Source organism: Gobio gobio (assembly GCF_949357685.1).
Source record: "Gobio gobio genome assembly, chromosome: 22".
NCBI classification, from domain to species: Eukaryota; Metazoa; Chordata; class Actinopteri; order Cypriniformes; family Gobionidae; genus Gobio; species Gobio gobio.
Window position 1 is genome coordinate 18,778,096 of NC_137118.1, and position 25,944 is coordinate 18,804,039.

Here is a 25,944-nt window from a genome sequence, read left to right on the forward strand (position 1 = left end):
AAAGTCATACAGGTTTGAAAGCCATGAGGTGATGACAGAATTTTTATTTTCGAGCTAAGTACCCCTTTAAAAACCCTTGGTCAACATTCACTTGCATTGTATGGAGAAGAGCAGCATGGACATTCTTCTTAACATCTCCTTGTGTGTTTAACGGACACAATGAATGTGGATAATTGAGGGTGTATAAAAATTACACAATATTGCTTTTTGGGTGAGCTATGCTTTTAATATAAAAATATCACAAAATGAGTTTTTATTTTTTTATTATGATATATAGCATGATATATTTATGCTCCAAAAATATTTTTGTCAAAAGGTTTATTGAAGTCACTGTATTTATGAACTGTATTTTAATGTATTTTTGAATAATATGATTGTTATTAAACATTCATTTATTTTAAAAGAAATACATTTAGTTATTAAACAAATTAAAATAGAAGCCAAGGTGAATAAATAGTGCCATTGATTTATGCATTTATTTCACTTTTCTAACATTTACCCAGTGCAATCAGTTTGTTTTCCTACATAAAATCTCTAGCTAATTAAATATTATTCTATTTTACACACAGTGATGAGAAGTGAGTCGTTTTAAGTTTATGATCCATCATATATGAGAGGAAAGTGTTTAAAAGGGAACATTTAAAGAACAGAAGACTGTTACTAGTAAAAGTGAAATAATTCTTCATCTGGTAGGGCAACCTAAAACAACACTTACCAATGATATATGGATATCATATTCTGAAACAAAAAACAGCACGTGCTTTACTTTGCCTTCAACGTATGCCCTGTGTGGCTGTCATTAATAAAAATGTTTCCAGGCATTACCCAAGGAATAATTTACAAGGAATACGAATTTTCCATGATTTTTCTTCAGCACAGAAGAAAATGTTTTACGTAAGTGTGCATTACCACACACTGAAGTACATGACAAATGTACTCCAGCATCTGTCAGCTCAGCTGACGGAGACTTAAGTGAAAAACACACAGCAGTGCCATGATGCTACTAGCTACATTATAAGCAGTACAGAAATCAAACACACACACGGAGTGCATTAAGCCATCTAATGTGATAAACAATATAAGTGTAATTCACACATACCTACTTTTTCTCACGTAGAAAAAGGTGTCCTAGCAGGCATGGCTTGCAATACAGTCACTTTTTGACAACATGAGCAGCTCAAGGGCACATGTTATCGCATTTTAGTGTTTTGCGTCATCAGAATATGCTGTTAACGTCACTCTAGGGCGCCGTTGTTGATGTTAGGGATGCTAAGCTAACTGGCTGCATTCAATGTTTTTGTCTGACTCGTTCGTGTGGCATATATACGAGATGAATATTAGGTTTTGAGGCAGTGCCACCACGTTTTGTACATAGCATCTTTAGTTTAGTTTTAGTGAGCAGAGGAGAGGAATACGAGAGGAGGGTGAGTGTTTTGCTAACGTATGTAATCTATTAACATTGCTTGCTAGTTGTTAGCCCAACAGCCAATGATGTGTATAACTAATTATTTTTCGACTCGATTTATATTGTTTATCAGTATAATTTTGTTTCTAACAGTGTTTGTGCTTGTTTCTAATCGACAAATGATTTGTAAAATATCATATTTGCATTATTGTCGTGTTCATTTTGCATTTAAATGGTCAGTCAGATAGATAGATAGATAGATACATTGGCAGACACAGTCTGATAGATAGATAAATAGATAGATAGACAGTCAGATTGACGCACACAAATTCAGATAGATAGATAGATAGATAGATAGATAGATAGATAGATAGATAGATAGATAGATAGATAGACAGATAAATAGATAGATAGATACACTCAGATAGATAGATAGATAGATAGATAGATAGATAGATAGATAGATAGATAGATAGATAGATAGATAGGCCTACACTCAGCTAGATAGATAGACACACAGACACAGTCAGATAGATAGATAGATAGATAGATAGATAGATAGATAGATAGATAGATAGATAGATAGATAAACAGACACAGTCAGATAGATATATAGATACACTCAAATAGATAGATATATAGAAAGTCAGATATATAGATAGATAGATAGATAGATAGATAGATAGATAGATAGATAGATAGATAGATAGATAGATAGATAGATAGATAGATATACACAGTTAGATAGACATAGATAGATACATAGACAGATAGATAGATAGATAGATAGATAGATAGAAACAGAGATAGATAAAGTCAGATAGACACACAAATTCAGATAGATAGGCAGACAGTCAGTCAGATAGACACACACACACACACACACACACACACACACACACACACACACACACACACACACACACACACACACACACACACACACACACACACACACACACACACACACACACACACACACTCACCTGAATGTGACTGAAATAGCTCTCTGACTTTTCTCAGGCCCCTAATGCAGTCTGCCTCAGAGACTGTGGAGAATGCCTCCATCCTGTCAGGTGGCTCGGCACAGGACGGTCATCGGCTCTGGATCGGCAACATTGACCCCAAAATCACAGAGTGAGTGTTTGCCTGCGCAGAAAACCAGTGCTGCACTGCCTCTGAGGCAGACCTGCGGACCTGCCCGGGTGATTGATTAGCCAAGTGTGTCTTTGTGCTGGAGAATGAGCAGATGACGACAAGGCGTGTTAAAGAGAGCCGCTCGGCCGTGGAGACCTGTTTTGCTGAGGGGCTGCCATCATTTCTCATTCACCTGGCGTGTTTACTTTGTGAACCTGTAGCGGCTGCTCAAGGTGGAGAGGGGGTGGCTGGGTGACACGGAAGGGAAGCGCGAGAGAAATAGCACACGTTGCGAGAGTGCCCCTGGAAAATGTACGGCTTGCCTGGGCTGGTGTCTAGACAGGCGTTTCCTTCCCTCTCGCTCCTCTGTTTTTCTTTAAATAACCTGCTTGAATGAAAACAGCCGTGATGCCCACAGGCTGGTGATTGGGAAGATTAATTAGTTCACATGCTGGGAGTGTTTGTAGTAGCGAGTTCCACTTCAGGGTCCTGCAGATCCTGCGCGCACACACACACGCAGACACACAGTGGTAAAGTCCTGCTATGTGAGGTCAGCGTTCACCCAAAGGCAATTTTTTCCTGGGGTTTCCAAGTAAGTGGATAATTGAGAGTAGTAATTGAGTTGGGAGGTAAAAGTGTACTTTAGGTATTGCACTGTAGCAGCTGTGGATGGATCATCAGAGAGATTTATGAAGAAACCAAGGAGGTAAAAGCTTTGAGGTATTCATGGCGATGGATCAACTGGTTATAACACAACAATCTTTTACAACAGTTTGGCATTTTGGATTTGTTTACACCTGTTAACAACGCATTTTTTCATGGCCGATACCAATTTCTTAGAGAGAAGGGTGGCCGATACATATGATATTTAAACATTTTATTTAAATAGCATGCATAAAAATGGCTGCAATTTACTAAATTAGAGATAATTCACTGTAAAATTAATCAATATACAGGGAGTGCAGAATTATTAGGCACGTTGATTTTCTGATCATATTTTTTTTCCAGGCACATTTGACCAATTCCAAACCACAGTAATCCTAATAACTACTATTGATTTAGTATTTAATAATGTATAAGTGATATATAATTGTTCATGAAGGCTGGAAATGAAAAATGTTTTCTTTTACAGATAAATTGAGCCAAAAAAGAGATTTAACTCAGACTGAAAAGTCAAAAAGTATTAAATGCCCATGAGAAGGATGCAATACTAATGCAATACTAGACATTGCAGTTAAGGCATGACCATTGGACAGTGAAATGCTCGTTGGGTCAGCAGGATCTGACAAAAACAGGTGGTGAAGAAAAGACACCTGTTAACTGCAAAAGAATTAAGAATTAAGGTGAAGAATTAAGGGTGAAACCATCAGGAACCCTTTAGTCTCCAGCGCCACCATTTTCCAAAGCTGCAACCTACCTGGAGTCTCCAGAAGTTCAAGGTGTCAGGATTTCAGAGACTTCAGTTAGGTAAAGAATCCTAAAAAATGATCCCCACTAGATAAGAATCACAAGCTGAAGTGTTGTAAAATACATGAAGAAGGTTTTTTTATAGGCTTTATGGACAGATAGGTTGAGAGTGACTCTTGAAGGACCAGCACCACATCCTCTAGTACCACTGTTTGAAGAATTCATCTTCCAGAATCTGGCAGTACGTTTTGGGAGTTCATTTTTAGTCCATCCTGAAGTCCGTTTTGCAGAGATGGACTAAAAATGAACTCCCAAAACGTACTGCCAGATTCTGGAAGATGAATTCTTCAAACAGTGGTACTAGAGGATGTGGTGCTGGTCCTTCAAGAGTCACTCTCAACCTATCTGTCCATAAAGCCTATAAAAAAACCTTCTTCATGTATTTTACAACACTTCAGCTTGTGATTCTTATCTAGTGGGGATCATTTTTTAGGATTCTTTACCTAACTGAAGTCTCTGAAATCCTGACACCTTGAACTTCTGGAGACTCCAGGTAGGTTGCAGCTTTGGAAAATGGTGGCGCTGGAGACTAAAGGGTTCCTGATGGTTTCACCCTTAATTCTTCACCTTAATTCTTAATTCTTTTGCAGTTAACAGGTGTCTTTTCTTCACCACCTGTTTTTGTCTGACCCTGCTGACCCAACGAGCATTTCACTGTCCAATGGTCACGCCTTAACTGCAATGTCTAGTATTGCATTAGTATTGCATCCTTCTCATGGGCATTTAATACTTTTTGACTTTTCAGTCTGAGTTAAATCTCTTTTTTGGCTCAATTTATCTGTAAAAGAAAACATGTCTAATAATTCTGCACACCTGAATATAAGGTGATTTTCATTTCCAGCCTTCATGAACAATTATATATCACTTATACATTATTAAATACTAAATCAATAGTAGTTATTAGGATTACTGTGGTTTGAAATTGGTCAAATGTGCCTGGAAAAAAATATGATCAGAAAATCAACGTGCCTAATAATTCTGCACTCCCTGTATATACAAAAGTTGAACTTGATCAAATATTATAAACAGATTTATGCTTTAGTAACTTGATTCTGTAATCCTATTATGTTATTTTTCACAAATAAAGAAATATTTGAAACATAAAAAGCAAGTAACTAACCAACAGTAATCTGGTAAATGTGTGAGTACTGGAATCATATTTTCTCAAATAAAGACCAGGTAATGCTAATTTTACATACGGCACACAGTGAAAATGAAATGAATATGACATAGTGGCCAACTAGATATAGCACAGCATAGTTTGAAATCAAGAAATTAAAGTTTAGGGCAGGCACTGCCTTTCTTGCTGCTTTCAAGATAAGATTCCCATCGCTGTCAAAATAAAAGCAACCTCAGACAATTATAGGCCAAACAGAAAAACTTATCGTCGGTTGTCAATACAGGTGTAAATAAAGTAGCCACATTGTAACCACATTGCTTTTGGAGTGTTCTAATCTGTCCTAATCATAGACTGGAAAAAAAAAATGGACGTAGTGTCTGTGACGTCACCCGTAGGTTTCTGAAGAGCAGTTTTGAAGCCTAGAGTCGGCCGTTGCCATCTTAGCTGCACGTCACTCCCGGATAACTGAAAATGGGCAAAGAGGCGGGACATGGCTGGAGCTGAGGTGACGTGATGTCTAACAGACAGCAGACAAACGGCAATCCACCTGTCACTCAAAGTGGCCACACCCTTAATTATGCAGAACTTTAAGGCGTAATATAATTTAAACAAATGAGTTATAAAAAAAAATTCACCCCTCTCACAGTTGTCATGAAGGGCAAAATTAGCTATATAGACAAAAACACCATTTGTACCCAGCTGTAAACATGTTTTTTTTTCTGCTGTGAAGTTGGGCATTTTAACATAGGGCTCAATGAGATTCTGCTCCCTTTTGGAGCCTGTCTCTAGCGGCCAGTCGATGAATAGCAGTTTAAGTCACTTCTGTGTTGGCTTCAAGAGAAACTGTGGGGAGGTTGCCGCTTGGTCCTAATGCATCTCAGACAATGAAGGACCGCCTAATCACCTGTCAGTCAACCAGTGCTCTAACATAAGAGTTTCAAAAGTTTAAAAAGAAAATACCAGTTTGATTAAAACATTTGGAAAATCCCAAACACATACAGACTTCCACTACAGATAGATGTTATTTTTATACGTATACATCTGGCAGATGTTTTTATCCAGGTGTAAACAGGACCTTAGCCAACCCCATTCACATGCAGTGTTTGTTTTTGTATAGTCGATAGCAGTGAGAGGACAGGAAAAGAAGGCAGAAAGCAGCGGAAGGAGATCAAACTCATGTTGCCGACATGAACACCACAGCTCAATATGTCAGATCTCATAGGCTGTACAATACTAACCCCAAACCAAAAATCTAAAGAAAAACCTAAAAAAATAAAGTCAAAAAGGACCATTAAGATTTTTTGCATATTTGCATGACCGCAAACGATTATTTTTTACTTTACAGTAACCTATAATTGTGCAGGACGGGTGCTTAATTATAATAAAAAATTATGTCACAGTGCAAAAAATTATTTTGTGGCCTAAAATACAAGCTTAATTTCTAAATGCAAAATATTTGTGTGAAATATGACGTCTTGACAGTTTTTGTGAGATTTCCCCAGTAGTTTTTGGGATTGAAAACAAAAGCACAATATGAACCCTCCATTTGTCTCTCTTATGTTATATATATGCAAACAATTATCATCTGTCAGTTTGCTCTAAATTTGCTAGCTAAAGTAACATTTTGGAAATTAAAATATAGAAAACGTCAGCTGTGAGCCTTCATGCTTAGATTCTGATGTAATAGTAATTTGTTTGAAAAAACTTTTTTGTCATTCATTCCATCATACCACTTTACAAACAGCCTTATTTATTTAATATGATTTATCTCAATACATCACAGGTTTGGTAAAGCCGGTATAGTTCACATTTACAGTTCTGCAAATAGTCACCAACAAATTTCAGTCAGACAAAAAGAAAATCATTCTGTTCTTTCAGTGTAAACAGTCTCTTCTGAGTGCTAATCCATCTACCTTACTGACTGTAAGTTTCACCATCATCATTACATTAATCACAAGCTGTAGCTAGATGGAAAATTACGGTTTCTGGACACGTATGAGCAGTTGCTCAATTCCTCTCGTTTCTTTTCCATTGAAACGTGTTATAAATGTATGATGCTGATAGTCAGTGCTTGGGCACAATGACAAGTCGCATTGCTTAAATTGCACAAGTCTCATACTTTCCACCTGTTGAATCAGCCCTGCTCAAACTCTTAGTCTAGGATGTGTCTCAATCCACTAGTGTACACTTCCAGAGGAATCAGACACCTCTAGAGTGGTCTCATTGTCTCACCTAGTTATCAGTGTCCCGATATCAAGAGTTTCAGATCATAGGGAACTTGGAAGTTTAATGAGACATTCAATATCTGTATCTATAGAGGCTTTCTCACCGGAGAAACCTTTTCATAGTTCCTAGAACTAATGGCTGAATTACCCGGATTTTGGCATATTCGCACCGCAGGCCAGGGACTAGGAACGATTTTAGTTCTAAGAACTCCTTTTGGGGAACTAATTTAGCTCCTACTTCAGAGTAGGGTTTAATGGTGCATTCAAGTCGAAAAGATCGTATTTATTACGAGTTAAACGCATATGATCGCCACCACAATGCTGAAATACGAGTGGGAACTGGGAAGCTCAGGAATTTCTTTAAGCCCCGAGCTTTACGAGTTGGGGGTGTGTCAGTGAGAAACATGGCGGAATACCACAGTGCTTAAATGTATTTAGCAGTGATATTGTTACATGTATGTCAAATCAAATCAAATCAAATCAAATCACTTTATTTGTCACTCTACATATGCACAAGTGCAACAGTAGGTGAAATTCTTAGGTGCAGTTCCGAGCAACATGGTAGTCATGACATGACATGTACAACATTTAAAGCAGCATCAGATTACACTGATGCGCCCACAATTACTCACAGCACAGTAAACTCTACAATAAACAATAAATAATTTACACAATGTGAGTGTAGTTCTCACAGCTTTAAACAATATACACATACTTACAATATACATATACTTTAAACAATATACACTAAACATACACTAAACAATATACATTACGCTATAATAGTAATAATAATATACAATGTACAGTATAAAATATTATTCACAGATTGAAAAATTGAAATCCAAAGTGCAATAGATGCTGTATGATAAATAAATGTGTATATAATGTGTGTTTATCTACAGTGGGTTGTGCTGAGTGATATTCTGTCCAGTGTGTGTTATGATCCTGATGGGTCAAGAGTTAAGGAGTCTGATTGTTTGTGGGAAGAAGCTGTTCTGGAGTCGGCTGGTGCGTGATCTGATGCTGCGGTACCGTCTGCCTGATGGCATCAGTGAGAGCAGCCCATGGCTCGGGTGGCTAGAGTCTCTGATGATCCTCTGAGCTCTCTTCACACACCGCCTGACATAAATGTCCTGGAGGGAGGGAAGCTCACCTCCGATGATGCAGCTGGCCGTGCGCACTACCCTTTGCAGGGCTTTGCGGCTGCGGGCGGTACTGTTGCCGTACCAGGTGGTGATGCAGCCAGTCAGCAGGCTCTCTATGGTGCAGGTGTAGAACCGTGTGAGGATGTGGCGGCTCATTCCAAACCTCCTCAGCCGTCGCAGGAAGAAAAGGCGCTGATGAGCCTTCTTCACAACGGCCTCGGTGTGGACGGACCATGAGAGTTCCTCTGTGATGTGGACACCGAGGAACTTGAAGCTGCTGACTCTCTCCACCGGTGCTCCATCGATGGTGATGGGGCGGTGTTCTCTCTCATTCCTCCTGAAGTCGACCACCAGCTCCTTGGTCTTGCTGACGTTGAGGGAGAGGTTGTGCTCCTGACACCACCGTGTCAGAGTGTGCACCTCCTCTCTGTAGGCCGTTTCATCATTGTCAGTGATGAGACCTACCACCGTCGTATCGTCAGCAAACTTGATGATGGTGTTGGAGCTGTGGGTTGCCACACAGTCATGTGTGTACAAAGAGTACAGGAGTGGGCTGAGAACACAGCCCTGAGGGGCTCCAGTGTTGAGAGTCAGTGGTGAGGAGATGTTACTGCCCATTCTGACCACCTGGCGTCTGTTTGACAGGAAGTCCAGGATCCAGCTGCATAACAAGCTGTTTAAGCCGAGAGCCCGGAGTTTAATGTCAAGTATGGAGGGCACAATGGTGTTGAATGCTGAGCTGTAGTCTACAAACAGCATTCTCACATATGTGTTCCTCTTTTCCAGGTGGGAGAGAGCAGTGTGAATTGTTGATGAAATGGCATCATCAGTGGAGCGGTTTTTGCGGTATGCAAACTGCAGTGGGTCCAGTGAGGGGGGGAGAACAGAGCAGATGTGGTTTCTGACTAGTCTCTCAAAGCATTTGCTGATGATGGGGGTCAGAGCAACAGGACGCCAGTCGTTTAAGCAGAGTGTTTTTGACTGCTTAGGTACAGGAACAATGGTGGACGTTTTGAAGCATGTGGGGACCACAGACAGGGAGAGGGACAGGTTAAAAATGTCCGTGAAAACTCCAGCCAGTTGGCGCGCGCACGCTCTGATGACGCGGCCGGGAATCCCGTCTGGACCCGCAGCTTTACGGACGTTCACCCGCCGGAAGGATCGGGTTACATCCGCTTCAGATACGGAGAGTGCACTAACCTCTGTATCTTCAGCCGCGAGCTCTCTCTCCGCGAGGGCGGTGTTATTTCCCTCAAAGCGAGCATAAAAGGTGTTGAGCTCGTCCGGGAGAGAGGCAGCGGTGTTCACGGTGGAGTTTGTGTTCCCTTTATAGTCTGTGATGGTGTTAATTCCCCTCCACATGCTTCTGGAGTCGGTGGTGTTGAACTGTCCTTCAATCTTGTCCCTGTACTGGCGTTTTGCTGCTTTGATTGTTTTCCGGAGGGCATAACTTGCTTGTTTATGCTCCTCCGCATTACCAGAGTTAAAAGTGAAGGTCCGCGCATTGAGTGCCGCGCGAACATCCCCATTTATCCACGGCTTCTGGTTTGGGTACAGCCGAATTGTTTTGGTCGGAACAACGTCATCTACGCACTTCCTGATGAAACACGTTACGCTATCAGCGTAGACCTCGATGTCGTCATCAGAGGCCGACCGGAACATCTCCCAGTCCGCGTGATCAAAACAGTCCTGTAGCATAGAGTCCGATTGGTCCGACCAGCACTGGATGGTTCTGAGGGCGGGTGCTTCCTGTTTCAGTCTCTGCCTGTAAGCGGGCAAAAGTAGAATGGACGCGTGATCTGATTTGCCGAATGGTGGGCGAGGGAGGGACTTGTAACCCTCCTTGAAGGGGGAGTAGCAGTGGTCTAAAACACGGTTCCCTCGCGTGTTGATGCTAACATGTTGGTGGTATTTGGGTGCGATGCGCTTGAAGTTGGCTTTGTTAAAGTCCCCGGTCACAATAAACGCAGCCTCAGGATGCGCGGTTTCCTGCTCACTCACTGACCTATACAGTTCCTTTAGTGCCCGGTCTGTGTCGGCTTGTGGGGGAATATACACCGCTGTGATGATGACCGCGGTGAATTCTCTCGGTAGCCAGAATGGTCGGCACAGAACCATGAGAAATTCCAGATCAGGAGAGCAGAAAGACTTGATAGAGTGTACGTTCCTCTGATCACACCAGGATCGGTTGATCATAAAACACACACCCCCGCCTTTGCTTTTCCCGGAGAGATCTTTTTCTCTGTCCATCCGATGCACGGAGAACCCCGTGGTTTCGATGGCTGAGTCTGGAATCTCAGCGGACATCCAAGTTTCTGTAAGGCAGATGATGCAGCAGTCCCTCGTGTCTCGTTGGAAAGAGATCCGCGCTCTCAGCTCGCAGAGTTTATTGTCCAGAGACTGAACATTTGCCAGTAAAATACTGGGAAGCGGGGGTCGGTTTGCGCGGCGTCTTAATCTGACGAGTACGCCAGCTCTACAGCCCCTTCTCCGGCCGCGTCTCCGCGGCCGGGCCACCCAGACAAAGGGTTCCGCTGCTGTGTTTGTAAACGGCGTGTCGTCGTTGATGAATTTAAAGTCCGGTTTTCGGTGTGCGATTGCCGAACCAATGTCCAAAAGTGTCTGTCTGTCGTACGTAGTAAGGCAGACAACATCCAAGACAAAAAACACAAAAACTATAAACAGAACAAACAAAAAAACTACAATGCTTCAGCAGAGCTTGCGACGTTGCGGCCGTCCTCGGCGCCATCTTGACTCATCTTGACTCATGTACTGTTTTCATTTGGTTTTCTTTGTGTTGTGTTTCTAGTTAGCTTCTTAGTTTGTTCTATTAGTTCAGTTATCCTCGTTTCCACCTGTTTGTCCAACGCCATCTCATGACCAATTCGTACGTATTTGTACGAGGTGGCTTATTCGTACGACCTTGAATTTTAATGATTTTTCTAAACCACAATGACAGGTAGTTTGAGGTTAGGTCATATGTACGAAATCATACGAATTGGGCAACTCGTCAAATACGTACGATAGCAAAAATAGTACAAATTCATATGAGTGAGCTCGTACAAATTTGTACGAATTAGCCACCTCGTAAAATTGCACGAATTGCCATGAGATCGGGTTGGTTTTTATCTCCATAGTCACTGATTTGATTAGGTTCCTCAGTTCAGGTGTGCCTTGTTAATCAGCTCCTAAAGCTGTGTTTCCACCGCGGGAACTTTTCCCAGTAACTAGGGACTTTGGGGTGGTACATGGTGTGTTTCGACCGCAGGAACCGGGGTCTAAATAAAGTTCAGGGTAAAAATATCCCCCTCAAAACGGCCCTGCTCGCGAGGTAGTACTTTTTCAAAGTTCAGGAACTTTCGGGGATGGGACTTGGGCACTGAGCATGCTGATTGGTTCACGCAGCATTTTATTTCAACCTAAAAGTCTGTTGCGGTGCATTTAAGAGTTGTTTACTATTCGAATCAACTATGGAGTTGAAAAATACGACTGATTATCCGACGACGAGGTTCAGGCTTTATATAAGCTTATATGCGGAGGACGGAATCCAGTGGGAACTGGAAAGTTGCGCGCAGTCCTACGTCACCGGACTAAACTTCGTGAATACTTTAGACCGCGATGGAAACGCAGACAGCAGCAGGTCGGGGGAAAGTTCCTGGGATAAATTGTTCCGGGTAATTTCGGTGAAAACGGGGCTTTAGTTTGTGTATGTAAGCCCTCAGTTTGTGTTAGTTCTTTGTCCTGTATCGTCTATGTATAGTGTGTGTGTAAATGTATTATCCTGGTATCTCCTGAGTTTTGTTATTGAAATCCTGTTTTCGGCTCTATCTCTTCGTTGTGCGTTTGAATACACACCGTTCCGTTACAGATATTGTCAGGCTTTTCTATTTATACTTTATACAATAGATTGCTTTAACCCTTTGGTGCTCTTTGGTCATTTCTGACCGGAAAATTTCCTGTTTTTAAATTTTAAAAATCACTGCTTCATCGGAATGATATGAAACTTGGAGACTTTTCTAGCATTAGGTATGTAAACACCAAAAAATTGGGGTCATAATTCGAGCATGCTAATTGGTCGTAAAAAAAAAAAGTAGAGTTCATTGTCTTCGGTCATAAATGACCGACCATAGGAAATGAATGGGAAATCGGCAAAAACAATGTACAATCTACATATCAGCCACGATGCTGAAAAAAAGTACACAGCAGTAAAGGGGTGACACTCTAAAACATCAAGAGTGTGATATTGACACATACACTCACACACACACACACACACACACACACACACACTTATACACACACACACACACACACACACACACCTATGAAAAACGGAACCTATGAAACACATTTTGAATTTTAAAAAATCACAGCTTCATCAGAATGATATTAAACCTGGTGACTTTTCTAGCATTAGGTATGTAAACACACAAAAAAATTGAGGGCATGATTCAAGCATGCTAAGTGGTCAAAAAAAATACTCCCACTTGTGCTCTTCTGTCAAAAATGACCACCATAGGAAATGAATGGGAAATCTGCTAAAACAAAAATTCACAGAAAAAAAATCTATATTTCTAACAAAACAAAACAAAAACTTAAACTTTATAATTAATAGTCTTTGAGATCATTTAAATATATATTCACATCCATCAAAACAAAAAAATCATTAAATGTGTTCAAAAGAGAACTAGGGAATTCTCAAGCCTCTCCATAGAGACCTCTAGTGATTACACCCATGGTTGCATGATTTCTTAAATAATTCCAAAAGAGGGCGCTAATCTGCCTTCAAAAAAATATATTTTGAAGGCCTAGTCTCTATTTTAACCTGAAATACTGCAATAATTAAAAAAAATTATAATCTGTATAATTTTCAATGGCAAAAATAGACCATAATTATTGCATAAATATAAAAAAATACTATCAAATCATCTCAAAATACAAAATGAAAAAGAAAAAATATTATTGAAGAAAAATAAATTGCATTGGTTTTACTGGGGTGGAGGAAGTTTCATTTTTAGGTGTCCGGTCACTTATGACAACCAATGCAACCCCTAAACGAAGAGCACCAGAGGGTTAAAGCAAGCAGCTTTACAGTATTAAATATGAAAAAACAGTGTCAGTGTTTTTAATTAGAAGTGCTTTTAATTAGAATTAACTTTGATTTCTTCTATAAAGCAGCTCTCCAGTGTGTTCATGTTTTTACCCGCGTCTGACCTCGATAGACTGAACAGAAGAAGTGAACCGGAGAAGATGTCCATGTCAATGAAGGCGGAGCCACAGAGCCACAACTGTTACATAATCGCCATGGACCAATGGTGCTTACCAGCCGGAGCAAACTTTTCTAAAAAAAGTTCCTTTTTGCAAGCTGTTTCGAACTTCCGAAACAAACTCCAAACTAACTTTGTTAGAAATGACATCACACCAGTTCTTCAGTTTAGCTTGAAGTATATCGGGGCCTAAATCCTGCAGTTTGAGTGACATTCTGACAGCAGGTGCTGAAGATTAATGACCCATAATGAGGACGGCGATGACAGCGTTTCTTCGTATTTCCATCTAATGAAAACATCCATCAACATTTATAGAGCTCCACCCCATCACGTATACACAGCCTCTCGGACAGAAACATACAAACTCTTTCTTTCAGGGTTCGTTTCCCACAGTAAAGGCCTGTAGTGTGGCGGACGCGGCACCGTTCACACAAAGCAGGGGCTGCTGTCGTAATAACAGGCTGACATATTGACCTGTCCATGCTCCGCTGGGGCCCATTTAGGGCCGGTGATGGATCTACCATGTGCCGCAGGTTGTTTGTGCTTTTGGAGCTCTGCTTTGCATTGTCTGTTACGTGGGCAGCAGGGAACAGGAGGCCCTATCCGATGGGACGGCCGAGGAGGAAAACGGCACTGGCCTTAGACCACACCCTCCAGTCATCTGAAATGGACACGTGTCTGTTGGAATCGCTTCTTGACCTTGATATCCGTGCTGTTTTCTTGATTCTATGCTGCTGCGTTTCTCAAGGTCTGCAACTGCACACTGCGCGGCGATACTGAAACGGGAGACGTTGCAGGTGGGTGGGCAGCGTTCCGACAACTTTGGCCCAAACAGATGACATGCTTGGCTCATGTCAACACTTTCACAAAATACTCCAAGCTCCTTGGACAGACCCCTTCTTCCTCCCCACAGCACATTTTATGGCCCTCTAGGGATGTGCATTGTGGTCTTAAAAAAATCAGCAGGTTGTCTCTTTGAGTCGAGCCACTATCGATTCTTCAATCTGCTGCAAGTCAGGAAGATCCCATGGACCAAGCATGAGAGGGTGGTGGCTGGGAAAGTGCGAAATACTACTTGGAGAAAAGCTCCTGGGAGAGGAGGGGAAAACATTAATACTGAAGCCAGGACCCCCAGTTCTATCTGCATTCCTACCTTTCCAGGATTAAAAATAACCTCAGCCACCCGAAACAAAGAAATCCCAGGCATCACCTTGTCTTGGTATAGGAGGCTACTCCCAGACCACTCTGGCTGTCATGCCAGAAGAACAACAATATAGCTTGTAGTTCAACAAATGTGTTGTTGTTTAGCGCGTCTTTTGCACATTCCTTACACACAGTTCGGTAGCTTTCCCAGACTTTTCTCAGCTGAAGGAAATGCTTGGATGCCTTCCTGAGCTGCATTACTGAATCTTTAGAATTTGGTTTGGGGGATGCCACATTCATCACCATATGTCAAAATGAATAATTGGAGACAATGTCAACTCTAGTGACAAAATAATTCATATTTACTTGAGGGTAAATGGCAAGTAAGAGCAGCCAAGATGAAAACTTACTGACCTTTTTGTAATGTCATGAGGGTGATTTAATTTCCTGTTTTTCCCCCTTCATGTTTCTGCACACTGGTTGCACTACATGATATATGAAGGTTTTATGCTTATAATATTCAACAAAACTGCTTCACAGCTTTTGATTTTGTAAGTAATAACAAAAAATAGAAAACGACTAGATTTTTTTTTCAAGAATTTTATCCTTTTAATGAATAATAATTTGTTACATTTATATAGCGCTTTACATAGAATGGGGAAATCTCCTCAACCCACAAATGAGGCTTTTCTTCTTCACCCAGATACTCTCTTTTTTATGGCATAAAGTTAAAAAATAAATGAAAAACATTGTGTGTGTTTTTAAAATGTGCTTTTGAACAAATTAATAGACAAAAAAAGAGTGTCATGTCATTGTTGACATTGCATTCTTTAAATGTTGGATTTGACAACATACTGAAAAAACTTTGGGTGCAAATAGAGTTGTGTTCATGCAGCGTCAAGTCACATTAAATGTTAACGATTTGGATGACGCAAGGGTACTTGCAAATGTTCTGTCTTATGTGTGGACTGCATGCTAGACTGCTCTCGAATGCTGTGGACATGGTTGTTTGAAGAAGCCTATTTGTGCTCTCTTTGTTTGAATAGCACAGGTTCAGCGTGAAGTTCTCTTGGAAAGAAATTCATTTATCCCGGTTTTACAAGCGCTTTCTACTTGCAGCTGCATCAAAAAACTGACCAATTGCTTTTCTTTCATAGACTTTCATTTTTAGTAGGCGCCACGAAGTCTATATATATTTTTTAAATCTTTTATTCATATAGAGACCGTGCCCAGTCGGCTGATCCATTCTGGTATTCAACACTCACTTTTCGCGATTAAATCAGTTCCCGATGGATGCACATCCCACTCTCACTTGTAAAAAATGACACGTTTCATAAGTGGAATGAGATGCGAATGCCATATCACGTTGACGTGTTCTGACACATTGAACCATGGTGATCATATGGGTATTGTGAATTTAAATCTGGCTTGCAACATTTCAAAATTACATCCCTGTCATCCCCAATCTCTTTTTCCTTCAGTGGAACAAAAGATATTTTGAAGAATGTTTCCAATGTGTTTATCAAGTGAAAGTCAATGGAGTCCAAAACAACATTTGAACAATTTAATCAGTAACTGTTTTTTGGCAATAATAAGGTGCTTAAGGTAGTTATTTCCCATGTCTTCTATTGGCTATTACCGGACAGAAGTTATAGAAGCTGCACTCGTCGTAATTGTTGGTCTTAAATTAAACTCTTGAGGGAATTCAGTCTTCCGCTTTTTTATATCCTCATTGTCCCCCTGCTGTATCCTTTGTATTGTGTGAATAAAAGATTTACAGCAGCTAAAAAGGTGTAAAGAGACCTGTCATTCTGATCAAGCCTTGCTTACTAAGAATTATGATTCCATGACATGCATTATTCCCTTGTGGGTTTAATAATGGTTATCACTCATTTTTTTATTCTTGGTCAGTACAGTTATTTGTGGCATTTGCTGAAGGAAGCATCATGAATACAATTGCTCGGGAATCCAGTGTCCTTGGTAATCTCATCATGGAGGTGTTTTGCAAAAAGGCAAATAGACTTCAAAGTAAAAATACCTCACTCTTGTGTTCCTGCAGGTACCACCTAGTGAAGCTCCTGGAGAAGTTTGGCAAAGTGAAGCAGTTTGACTTCCTGTTCCATAAGTCAGGACCTCTGGAGGGCCAGCCAAGAGGATACTGCTTTGTCAACTTCCACACCAAAGAGGTTCTGTTCGTTCTTCTTTACAACGTCTAAGAATTAACAACCCAAAATACCAAAGGAAGTGTCCGTTTTGATCCAGAAATGATATGCAAGTCCTTAAGAGGCACCCAGACAGCTGATGAGATAAGCAGTGTAATGTGAGGCAGTCCCAAGGGTGTTGTTGAAGGGGAAATGTGTGTTTATAGATCTCATTCACGCCCTTCATGAGAGCTTGGAAAACTAGTGATCCATCATCAGCCATTATTGTTCCCTATCATTACGCCATGCTTCCAGCAACAGCCGAAAGTAGCAGACAAACCCACAGGAAGGTTTGGAATCCAAAGACTTCAGAAGAGACTCTTCAGAGACGGTCTTTGAGCAGGACGAATGGAGGATTTCAAATGTAGATGGATGATCAGGCGTGAAAATTCACGCTTTTCATTCTGATAGTGTCAGATTGTGATAGTGACGTATGTTTGTGATCATCAAGAATCATACAATTTGTTTTCTGTCCATCACAGGAGGCTGAACGGGCTATTCAATGTCTGAATGGAAAATTGGCACTTTCTAAGAAGTTAGTGGTGCGCTGGGCTCACGCTCAGGTAAAGGTGAGTATCACAAATCCCAATTACTATTTTATTAATTACAAGTTACTCATACTATAGGTTAGTAGTGCGTTGAAATCTTAAACCCTTAGTTACTCATTCTGCACTCATTTTCCATAATGAATGACGTCAAGTGTTTATTTTCTAAGCGATCAGACTTTTGATTTTTGCAGATGATAAAACAGGACAAAATCCAATAGACTTATATTGAAGGAAGGCCATATCTAGAAGCCAGAATATCATGGGTCTTGGGGATTGTTCAGATCGGATTTTTCATCTATTGTTGTTTGCCATTTTAATGACTGATGCTGATGCTTTAATTTAAATATAGTAAATAGCATAACATTGCTGAAATAAAATTAACATTTATTTTATTTAATATTTGCTTAATTTGTTTGTTGATTATTTGAGCTTGATAAAGACATTTGAAAAAAGAAGATATACTTTTGATAACTTATTGAGTCTGTTTTGTAATCCTAATTTTTTAGAATACGAAATTGTTAAAAATATTTAAAAGTTTAGGGATGGTAAGATTGTTTTCGTTATAAGAAGTCTCTTCTGCTCACCAAGGCTACATTTAGTTGATCGGTCAAAAAAGTAATATAGTGGAACATTATTATACTTTAAAATAACTTCATATTTTAATATATTTTCTAATGTTATTTATTCCTGTGATTTTAAGATGAATTTTCAGTGTCACATGATCCTTCAGAAATCATTCTAATATGCTGATGTGCTGCTCAAGAAACTTTTCTTATTATTATCAATGTTGTGCTGCTTAATATTTTTGTGGAAACCGTGACTTTTTTTCAGGGTTTTGTGATGAATAGAAAGTTCAAAAGAACAGCATTTATTTGATATAGAAATCTTCTCAATTCAAAGAACAGACTTGCATTCTCATGGAGACAAATATTGCCAGGCTACCTTGAAAGAATGAACTCGGAAGGACACAAGGACAGATTTGAGATGTGCTGTGATCTTGTTGCTCAACTGACTGTCCTAGCATATTATAAGTAGTGGCCAATGCACAATAAATACAACATCACAAACAGATGTCATAACCTATTAAAAAATGTCATATTATTATAGACATTTGCCTATTTTATATCGTTTTATTTTACCTTGTGTATTTTTGAAAATGGGTATATATGTTTAATGTTACTTTTGCCTTGCCAATTTAAATACCACAGGCTTTCTCCAGGTCTTCTCTTGATCACTTATTCAAAATTAGGCTAAACCAAATGACAAACGTTTACTTTCACTTTTACCGTCACATATTTGCGAGCTTGCAGCGGGAATCTCTTAAGTGAGAACGAGAAGTTTAAAGCGTACAGGCTTCTCTACATAGGCCACCCGCATCTTCTGGGATTTCTAACAGTTCAGTTCTCTCAAGTCTGCATTTGATGCTTCCTTGATGTCAAGAACACATCCGGGTACTTTCATGCGTCCTCTGTTCTTGCGTTCTTGAGCACTGGAATTGAACTTCGACGGTTGATGATGAGTTAGTGCGAGAACACAAGATTGCAAGAATGCTTAAAGGGTACATAACACACAGTTTTTGCTAATCTCATGTAAATCTTGAGTACCTATAGAGTAGTATTGCATCCTTCATATCTCAGAAGAATCTTTAGTTTTTATCATATTTATAAAAGATAGATACGATGTACCGATTCTTTCTGAAAACAGCCAAGCTTGTGGTGGTGTGCAGTGGGTGGGGCTAAAGAGTCACGAGCACACACACACACACACACACAATACATCATGGTATCACTATACGTTTGTTTTGTTTACATCATATCCAATTACGCGCCGATTGCCAACAAAAGATAGACATTTGATGCAGTTTCACTCACGGCCTGATTCATGACAGGGAACAAACACACTTGCAGTTTCTGCTCCGGAAAAACTGAATCCACTGTTTCCTTAACGCTGGGTTATTTGGGAAGCTGAACAAGGTTATCTTCCCCTCACAACCAAAAACACACTTCTTTAGTAACATTGTTGATCACGTGGTCTAAAAACAAAATGACAGCGCTGCCGACGGCTTCCGTAACCTGAACGAAACTCGTTGATGGGCGCGCTCTTGCTCTCACTCTGCTTGAATGTGTGCACGTGATCATCCGGGAGAAGTGCCCATACAAGAAATTCCGGCCTTTCATACAGGGCCATCCTCGAGAAAAAAAAAAAACGTTCCGAAAATTATTTGAATCCTGAAAAAGTGTATTTGGCACAGAAATACTCCGTCATGCGTCCAACACGTTTTATTTTTGACATTTTGGCTATGTTTAGCATGAGAATCCAACTCTTCAACAGTGTAAATAAGTCAGAATGCTGACCCCAAAAAAGATAGTAAAAAAGATAGTAAAATTGTAAATAACAGTAATCTGGTAAATCTGGAATTGCATTTTTTTCCCCAAATAAATAGCTATTTTTCCATCCAAAGTTTTGAATTTAATATATGCGCAAAATTGGAATATTGCATAAAACATTTGCGAATTAAGCACCGTTTTCATCCAATGAGTCGAAGAGAATGAAATCGTCACTTCTTGATAAACTGCCGCTAAATATCTCTAAGAAAAATGGAACTTGTTGCAGTAGAAGCCACTGTATATAATAATTTTCGTATATAATAAATGACTTGCACTTCAGAGTGCACAGACGAAATCCAATGAAGTTATCTTGCTTTCTGCAGATGCTGCTGTTTGGGAACACATTCGTGTAAAGGCCTGTACACACCGGGACGAATATTGCGCGTGCTTATTGCCAGCGTTTTTCGGCGCGTCTAGAGTGTTCACACCCAAGCGATTTTCACTGGCGATGCACCGAGTGAACGTGCACATTCAGTAGATGCGCTCCCGGTACACAAGGTGGTGCTGCGGCACTTTACACTTCCGACACTCGCTTGTCACACAGAAGAAGAAGAGAGACAGTATTTACGTGCTTGCCAAAACCATAGACATATTATGTCTATGGCCAAAACCATTCACAGACTTTTTCTTCGTCGTATCAATATGTGCTCGGCAAGACCGTTTTGTGCTTGAGCGCCACCAAGTCGTGTTTTACTGTCACTTAAGCAGCTCCAGGCACGTGAACAAAAGCTCATTGGTCGGCCAGTTTTTAAAATAAAATAAAAAAACGAACCCGAGGCGTTTTTTTTTTTTAAATGACGCTTTTACGCCTGCCGTTTTGCACGTTGGTGTGCACTCTCACATTTGTGCCCTTTGTTTAGTCACGAGGCGAAAAACGCGCGCAAAAATCATCCCGGTGTGAACAGGCCTTAAGACAGTTCTGGGACGTAATTATACTGAACTACTTTGGTAACAGTCTTCTGTGCAATGAGATCGGGCTGCTGGTTGGACCAGTTCTACTGTCCCATCGCAAAGTCACGGGACTCTTTCGATGTGCATTAAGGAATTTATATTCAGTAAATGTGTTTCCATCGTAGTTTATCCACATGTTTTCTTACCGGATAAAAAATGTATCCAACTCAATTGAGCACATACGTTTTTAATGTGCATTTTTAGAATTTATGCGCATTTTGCCGTTTCCATCCAGCATTTTATACGATATCCCAAAATGCGCATAAAAATAAGTGGATGAAAACACAGCTAATGCTAATAACCTTCCCACCAGTCACCTCCCTTTTCCTGGATCTGGATTCCTTGCTTAACTGTGGTACCTACTGTGACAGCGGCAACAACCATTGTTTAGCCCAACATTTCCCAGTTTTTTGTGTTTAAGTTTAAATACTGCACTCATGAAAAGCATAATCAATGGCACATCATCCATTGCTAAAGTCTCACGCATGGTGAACCTAAACAGGTTAGCATATAACCTGCAATTTGAGCAGTCAGTCAAGAAAAGTGTGAACAATGCCATCGAGACCTGGGGGTGGGCTGTTTTGACTTGAGCCAGTACGGCCACCCAGTAACCACTCAAAACATCCTAGCAACATGCTGAAAACACTGAGCACCTTAGCAACCACAACAACTACCTGACAGCCACCCAAAACCCCTTTGCATCATGGCGGGCAATTTTACATGTGCACCACTCACATTTTTTACATCAGAAATGTAAATTTCTAGTCTGTACTGTAACTTCAGTCAGTTATTATGTTTTCTATAGTTGTTCCATGGAATATACCATAAAGATCATGAATCACACCTATAGTTAAGCTATAGAGAGGGGCTCCTCGGGCTTCCCTGCTCCTTAACAATAGGCAGCTGCATGCCGCTGGGAGTGAGGAAATCCTGTATGGTTGAGAATCACGCCCCTCTGCCCCTCCCCGTCTGAGGGGAAAGGGACACCAGGCTGGGGTCAAGGTCAACAGTGCAGAGTTGTTGACAACAAGTAGCAGCAGGCAGGTCTAGTTCCAGGTCCTCCTGACCACCTCCACCCAACATTGTGCTCATTGTGAGGCTGGTGAAAGTGTTTGTGTGGATCTGTTTGGAGCCGATCTCACTGACAGCAGGACCTGTGTGGGTATCAGTGTATTCTTCAGCGCTGTGTTTGTATCAGCCGTGCGCTTGCCCCCTGGTTTCCTGGAGCTGTCTGATAATGTGGTGTATATTAAAAATGGTTTGCCCTTTATACATGAGCTCAGTTGTTTGGGTGGAGTGTATAGCGATCTAAAGGAAAATGATGAACTGATTGTTACTTAATGTAATGGATAAGATCAGAAACAGACTGTAAGAACGTTGCTTTATGGTTTTCTGTATTCGAAAAGGAACAATTAAAAAGGATGTGATTTGACAAGATAAGAAATCAAAGTTTACTTTGAAAGATGTTCCTGGTCTTATTTCACGATTCATAAGTATGCATTATTTATTGCAATATTTCATTACATTATTTACACAATGTATTTTCTGCTTAAACCAAGGCTATACAGCCAATGAAAAAACTACTTTTACATTTTCTAGAGGAAACTATGCTTGCCTGTGCAAAGTACACTGTAAAAAAATATTTTAAAAATGAGTTGAAATTACAAATTTTAGTTAATACAATGAACATTTTTGAGAATCAACATCACCCTTATTCAAATATTATTAAAAGATTTTGTAAGCATATTGTTGTGTGTTTTATTTTTTATAATGCAGTGAAACATGCAAAATTGTGCTATTTTCATGATTTATCACATTTTTTTTATGTGGTTCAGATACAATAATATTTTGAGTTTCTATTTATTAAACCAATTTCCTTCATTGTATTAACTAAAAAATTTTATTTCATTGAACTCAAAATTTTAAGGCAACCAGGTTACTTACTTTTTAAAGTTAAACCAACAATATTTTTTTGTACGTTGTCATGCAACCTTCTTGTATACATGCCAGTCTCGAATGGGAGGAGGACAACATTTTCAGTGAATAACAACTTAAATCTTGGATTTTTTTTCACACAAAAGACTATTCATTTCATTTATTTGTAGAATTTGTTATTTAAAAAACAATTTCATTCGTTTTTTTTATCAATAAAAACATTTTTTTCTGAGAAAATTTAAAGCTGTAAAAAATGACATTAATGTTTATTCACAGCAGTTTATTAGTAAAAAATGTAATTAAAGCTAAATTATTGAATTCTGTAATGTGTGTGTGTGTGTGTGTACGTGGTTTATAGCTATATTTATCTTTCAAGGAGGGTGATATTGATATATTTGATATTCTGGTCCCTAGATGTGGTCATTCAGTGAAAGTCCATGTTTTTTTTTCACCTGTTTTATCATCCACCAGGTCCGGTTGCTTTGAAAAGTAATAGCGCTGATCAAAATGAATGTTTTGATGAAGTATAATTTGTGCATGTACAGTAGTTACGTGCCAAAGTTTACTTTGGATTTAAGGTTTGGAACAGCAAGCCCTTCTAATAGCATCAACATTGGCTAACTCTTCATGATCCAAACAAATTGATAAAAAGAAATAAAGTCCCAGCCCACACATTTGCCAGTTAATATTCAGGTTAACTTAACAGGTTAGCGTCACGTTTTGGAACTTAAATGCATTGCGAAAGCAATTTCACATCGTCTTTTATTGTACTTTGATACAATCCAAAGATTTTTTAGTTGATCATACAAATATTTTCTTGTCATTTTGTCAGTTGAATCATATAACATATAATCATATAAGGCTTTCCTGTAGCTCAAAAAGTAGAGCATGGCGCTAGCAACGCCAAGGTCATGGGTTCGATTCCCAGGGAAAGCAAGAACTGACAGTGTAAAAATGTGTACCTTCAATGCAATGTAAGTCGCTTTGGATAAAAGCGTCTGCCAAATGCATAAATGTAAATGTAAATATAATGGCTGAATGTGTGCCATCACAAATTTTAAAACGTTTTCTAATCACTCTTTGTTTTTATTCCCCACAGATTCCCATGAGCTGCTATCATCCTCATGGTCACAAGGGTGGTTGGAGGGACATTTTTGAGTGGAATGAATGTTTATGATGTTGCGTAGCCCAACTTTTCCCACAGTATATTCCAAGGGAGCATATGACTAATAAGCAGCCAACTCTCGTTGTTCTGGTCTCTAATGCAACCAAATGTGTTTAAGTTAAACAACCCCTCAGTGCATGTTGTCTCAATGTCTCACAAACTGTCTTGTATCCATTCTGGTGTGTGTTTGTTGGCTTTCAGAGGTTTGAACCCTTCAGAGGAGACAAAAATGTGCCGGCCAGTTTAGATCCTTCGTCCAGTGAAGCAGAGGAGATGCCAACCACACTGAGGTTTGGGACATTACCTCTAAGCTTCCTTTCATTTTCCCTATTTCTCTTCTTCCTGGTTTTGAATTTCTCCTTTAGTTTCCCTCCTGTTATTGTTCTCATCTGCTCCCTTTCCAAATGGCCTTATGCTCAAATTGATTAAAGTGACCCATTTGGACTGGATAAGAAGGTTTCCATTTCTTTTTCTTCTGCTGTTTAAAGTGTTAATGCAAAGATCCGTGCCATTGAGGCCAAGCTGCAGATGATGGAAGAAAACCCCGACGACTATTCCGGACCCTCTGCATACATCTACAACAAGCCCCCCGATAACAGAGACAAGAGGTCCCAGCCCTACCGCAAGCAGTTCCGCAAATTCAGGAGATGACCTCTCCAACGACTGGCCAAGTGTCGCTGCACCGAACAGACTGTGAGATGTGTGGAGATAAGCTGTTCTTGTCTCTTGGCCAGTGTGAGACTGTGATAAGTCATGAGAAGAGGGACTCCAACACCTTTGATTAGTAGTGCTGTTCTGTTTCTCGGCCAGCGGAGGAGTCTTTTTACTTTGAAAGACCGCTGATGTAAGCAGAACCTAACCACAAAATTCTAGTGAAATTTAAGTTTTTTTTGGATATTGATGTTACCTAAGTAATTTCAGTTCTCTAAAGGGATAGTTCAGTCATGTTGTGGCAGGAATTTTTTGATAAATTTATTGATTTTCTTTTTTTTTTTTATGTTCATAAAAATGAAAGTCAATGGGGTCCAATGTTTGAACCCCAACATTCTTCAAAATATACTCTTTTGTCACAGGTTTGGAACATCATGAGGGTGAATAAATAGTTTTTGGCTGAACTGTCCCTTTAAGAGTTTTGCACCTCTCAATTTACATCCCTTCCTTGACATCCTTCCAGAATATAGTGTTTGTTTTTTTGTTTTTCTATCCACTTATAAACTACCCCATGTGCTGCTTGCGAAAGTGTTGTTGCGTGTTGTGTGAGTCTTATGATCCAAAATCTACATACTATTCAGACCGTACCATTCTTTGTTACACTGTTGGAGTCGTATGTGTCAAGGAAGCACAATATTCTGCATTGTTTATTTAACTATTAATATCTTGCCTTTTTAAGTCTAAAGTGATAAGGGCTTGTATCACATGATCCGGAGAGGGGCATCACAACAGTGGATGTCATAGACAGTTTGGTTCAAGTGTAAATATCCAGGTATTTTGATAGATTTTGCTCATGTCGTGTCCAAAAATAAATTAAATGGTCCTTCTATGAGATGTCCAAACTGGATTCTAGTGCTTTCAGAGTGTGAGTGTGTTGCTTTTGTTGATTTGAACTGTCTGTAATGATCGATAATTAATAATACCTAACATAGTGACAATAGCACCGTTGTCTTATTACGTTTATAAGACTGCGACCGTTTTCAATTAGGCCCTATGAACAGGAATAACTACGGTAGTTAATATCTTGCCATATAAGTTCAATTATTTAAATATAAATGTAACCCTAAAAAAAATGTCTGAATGAATTAAAACCGGTTTTAAATTCGAATTAACATACGTCATTAGCGGACCCCT

The 25,944-nt window shown here is 39.8% G+C and overlaps 2 protein-coding genes across 4 annotated transcripts in view; one reads left to right on the top strand and one right to left on the bottom strand.

Moving 5' to 3' along the window:
• mrrf (mitochondrial ribosome recycling factor) overlaps nt 1-1,225 on the bottom strand; it is a 20,461-nt gene extending 19,236 nt beyond the window's left edge. The window contains exon 1 of one of the 3 annotated variants that reach the window (XM_079804498.1): nt 1,104-1,225. The gene's annotated coding sequence lies outside the window, so the exon portion shown is untranslated. Of the gene's footprint in view, nt 1-1,099 lie in introns of all 3 variants that reach the window. The other 2 variants (XM_079804499.1, XM_079804500.1) reach the window with 2 other exon arrangements.
• On the top strand, nt 1,206-25,746 carry rbm18 (RNA binding motif protein 18). The gene is made up of 6 exons (XM_079804501.1): nt 1,206-1,424; nt 2,429-2,542; nt 16,972-17,098; nt 17,596-17,676; nt 24,301-24,389; nt 24,588-25,746. Exons 2-6 carry the CDS (start codon nt 2,436-2,438, stop codon nt 24,748-24,750), a joined length of 567 nt encoding a protein of 188 aa, XP_079660627.1. The 5' UTR covers nt 1,206-1,424; nt 2,429-2,435; the 3' UTR covers nt 24,751-25,746.
• Nucleotides 25,747-25,944: the final 198 nt, after the last annotated feature.

Coding starts and splice junctions, on each gene's coding strand:
- rbm18 (XM_079804501.1), top strand. CDS start 2,436: ATGCAGTCTGCCTCAGAGACTGTGGAGAATGCCTCCATCCTGTCAGGT. Junction 2,543..16,971: donor ATTGACCCCAAAATCACAGA/GTGAGTGTTTGC, acceptor GTGTTCCTGCAG/GTACCACCTAGTGAAGCTCC. Junction 17,099..17,595: donor TCAACTTCCACACCAAAGAG/GTTCTGTTCGTT, acceptor TGTCCATCACAG/GAGGCTGAACGGGCTATTCA.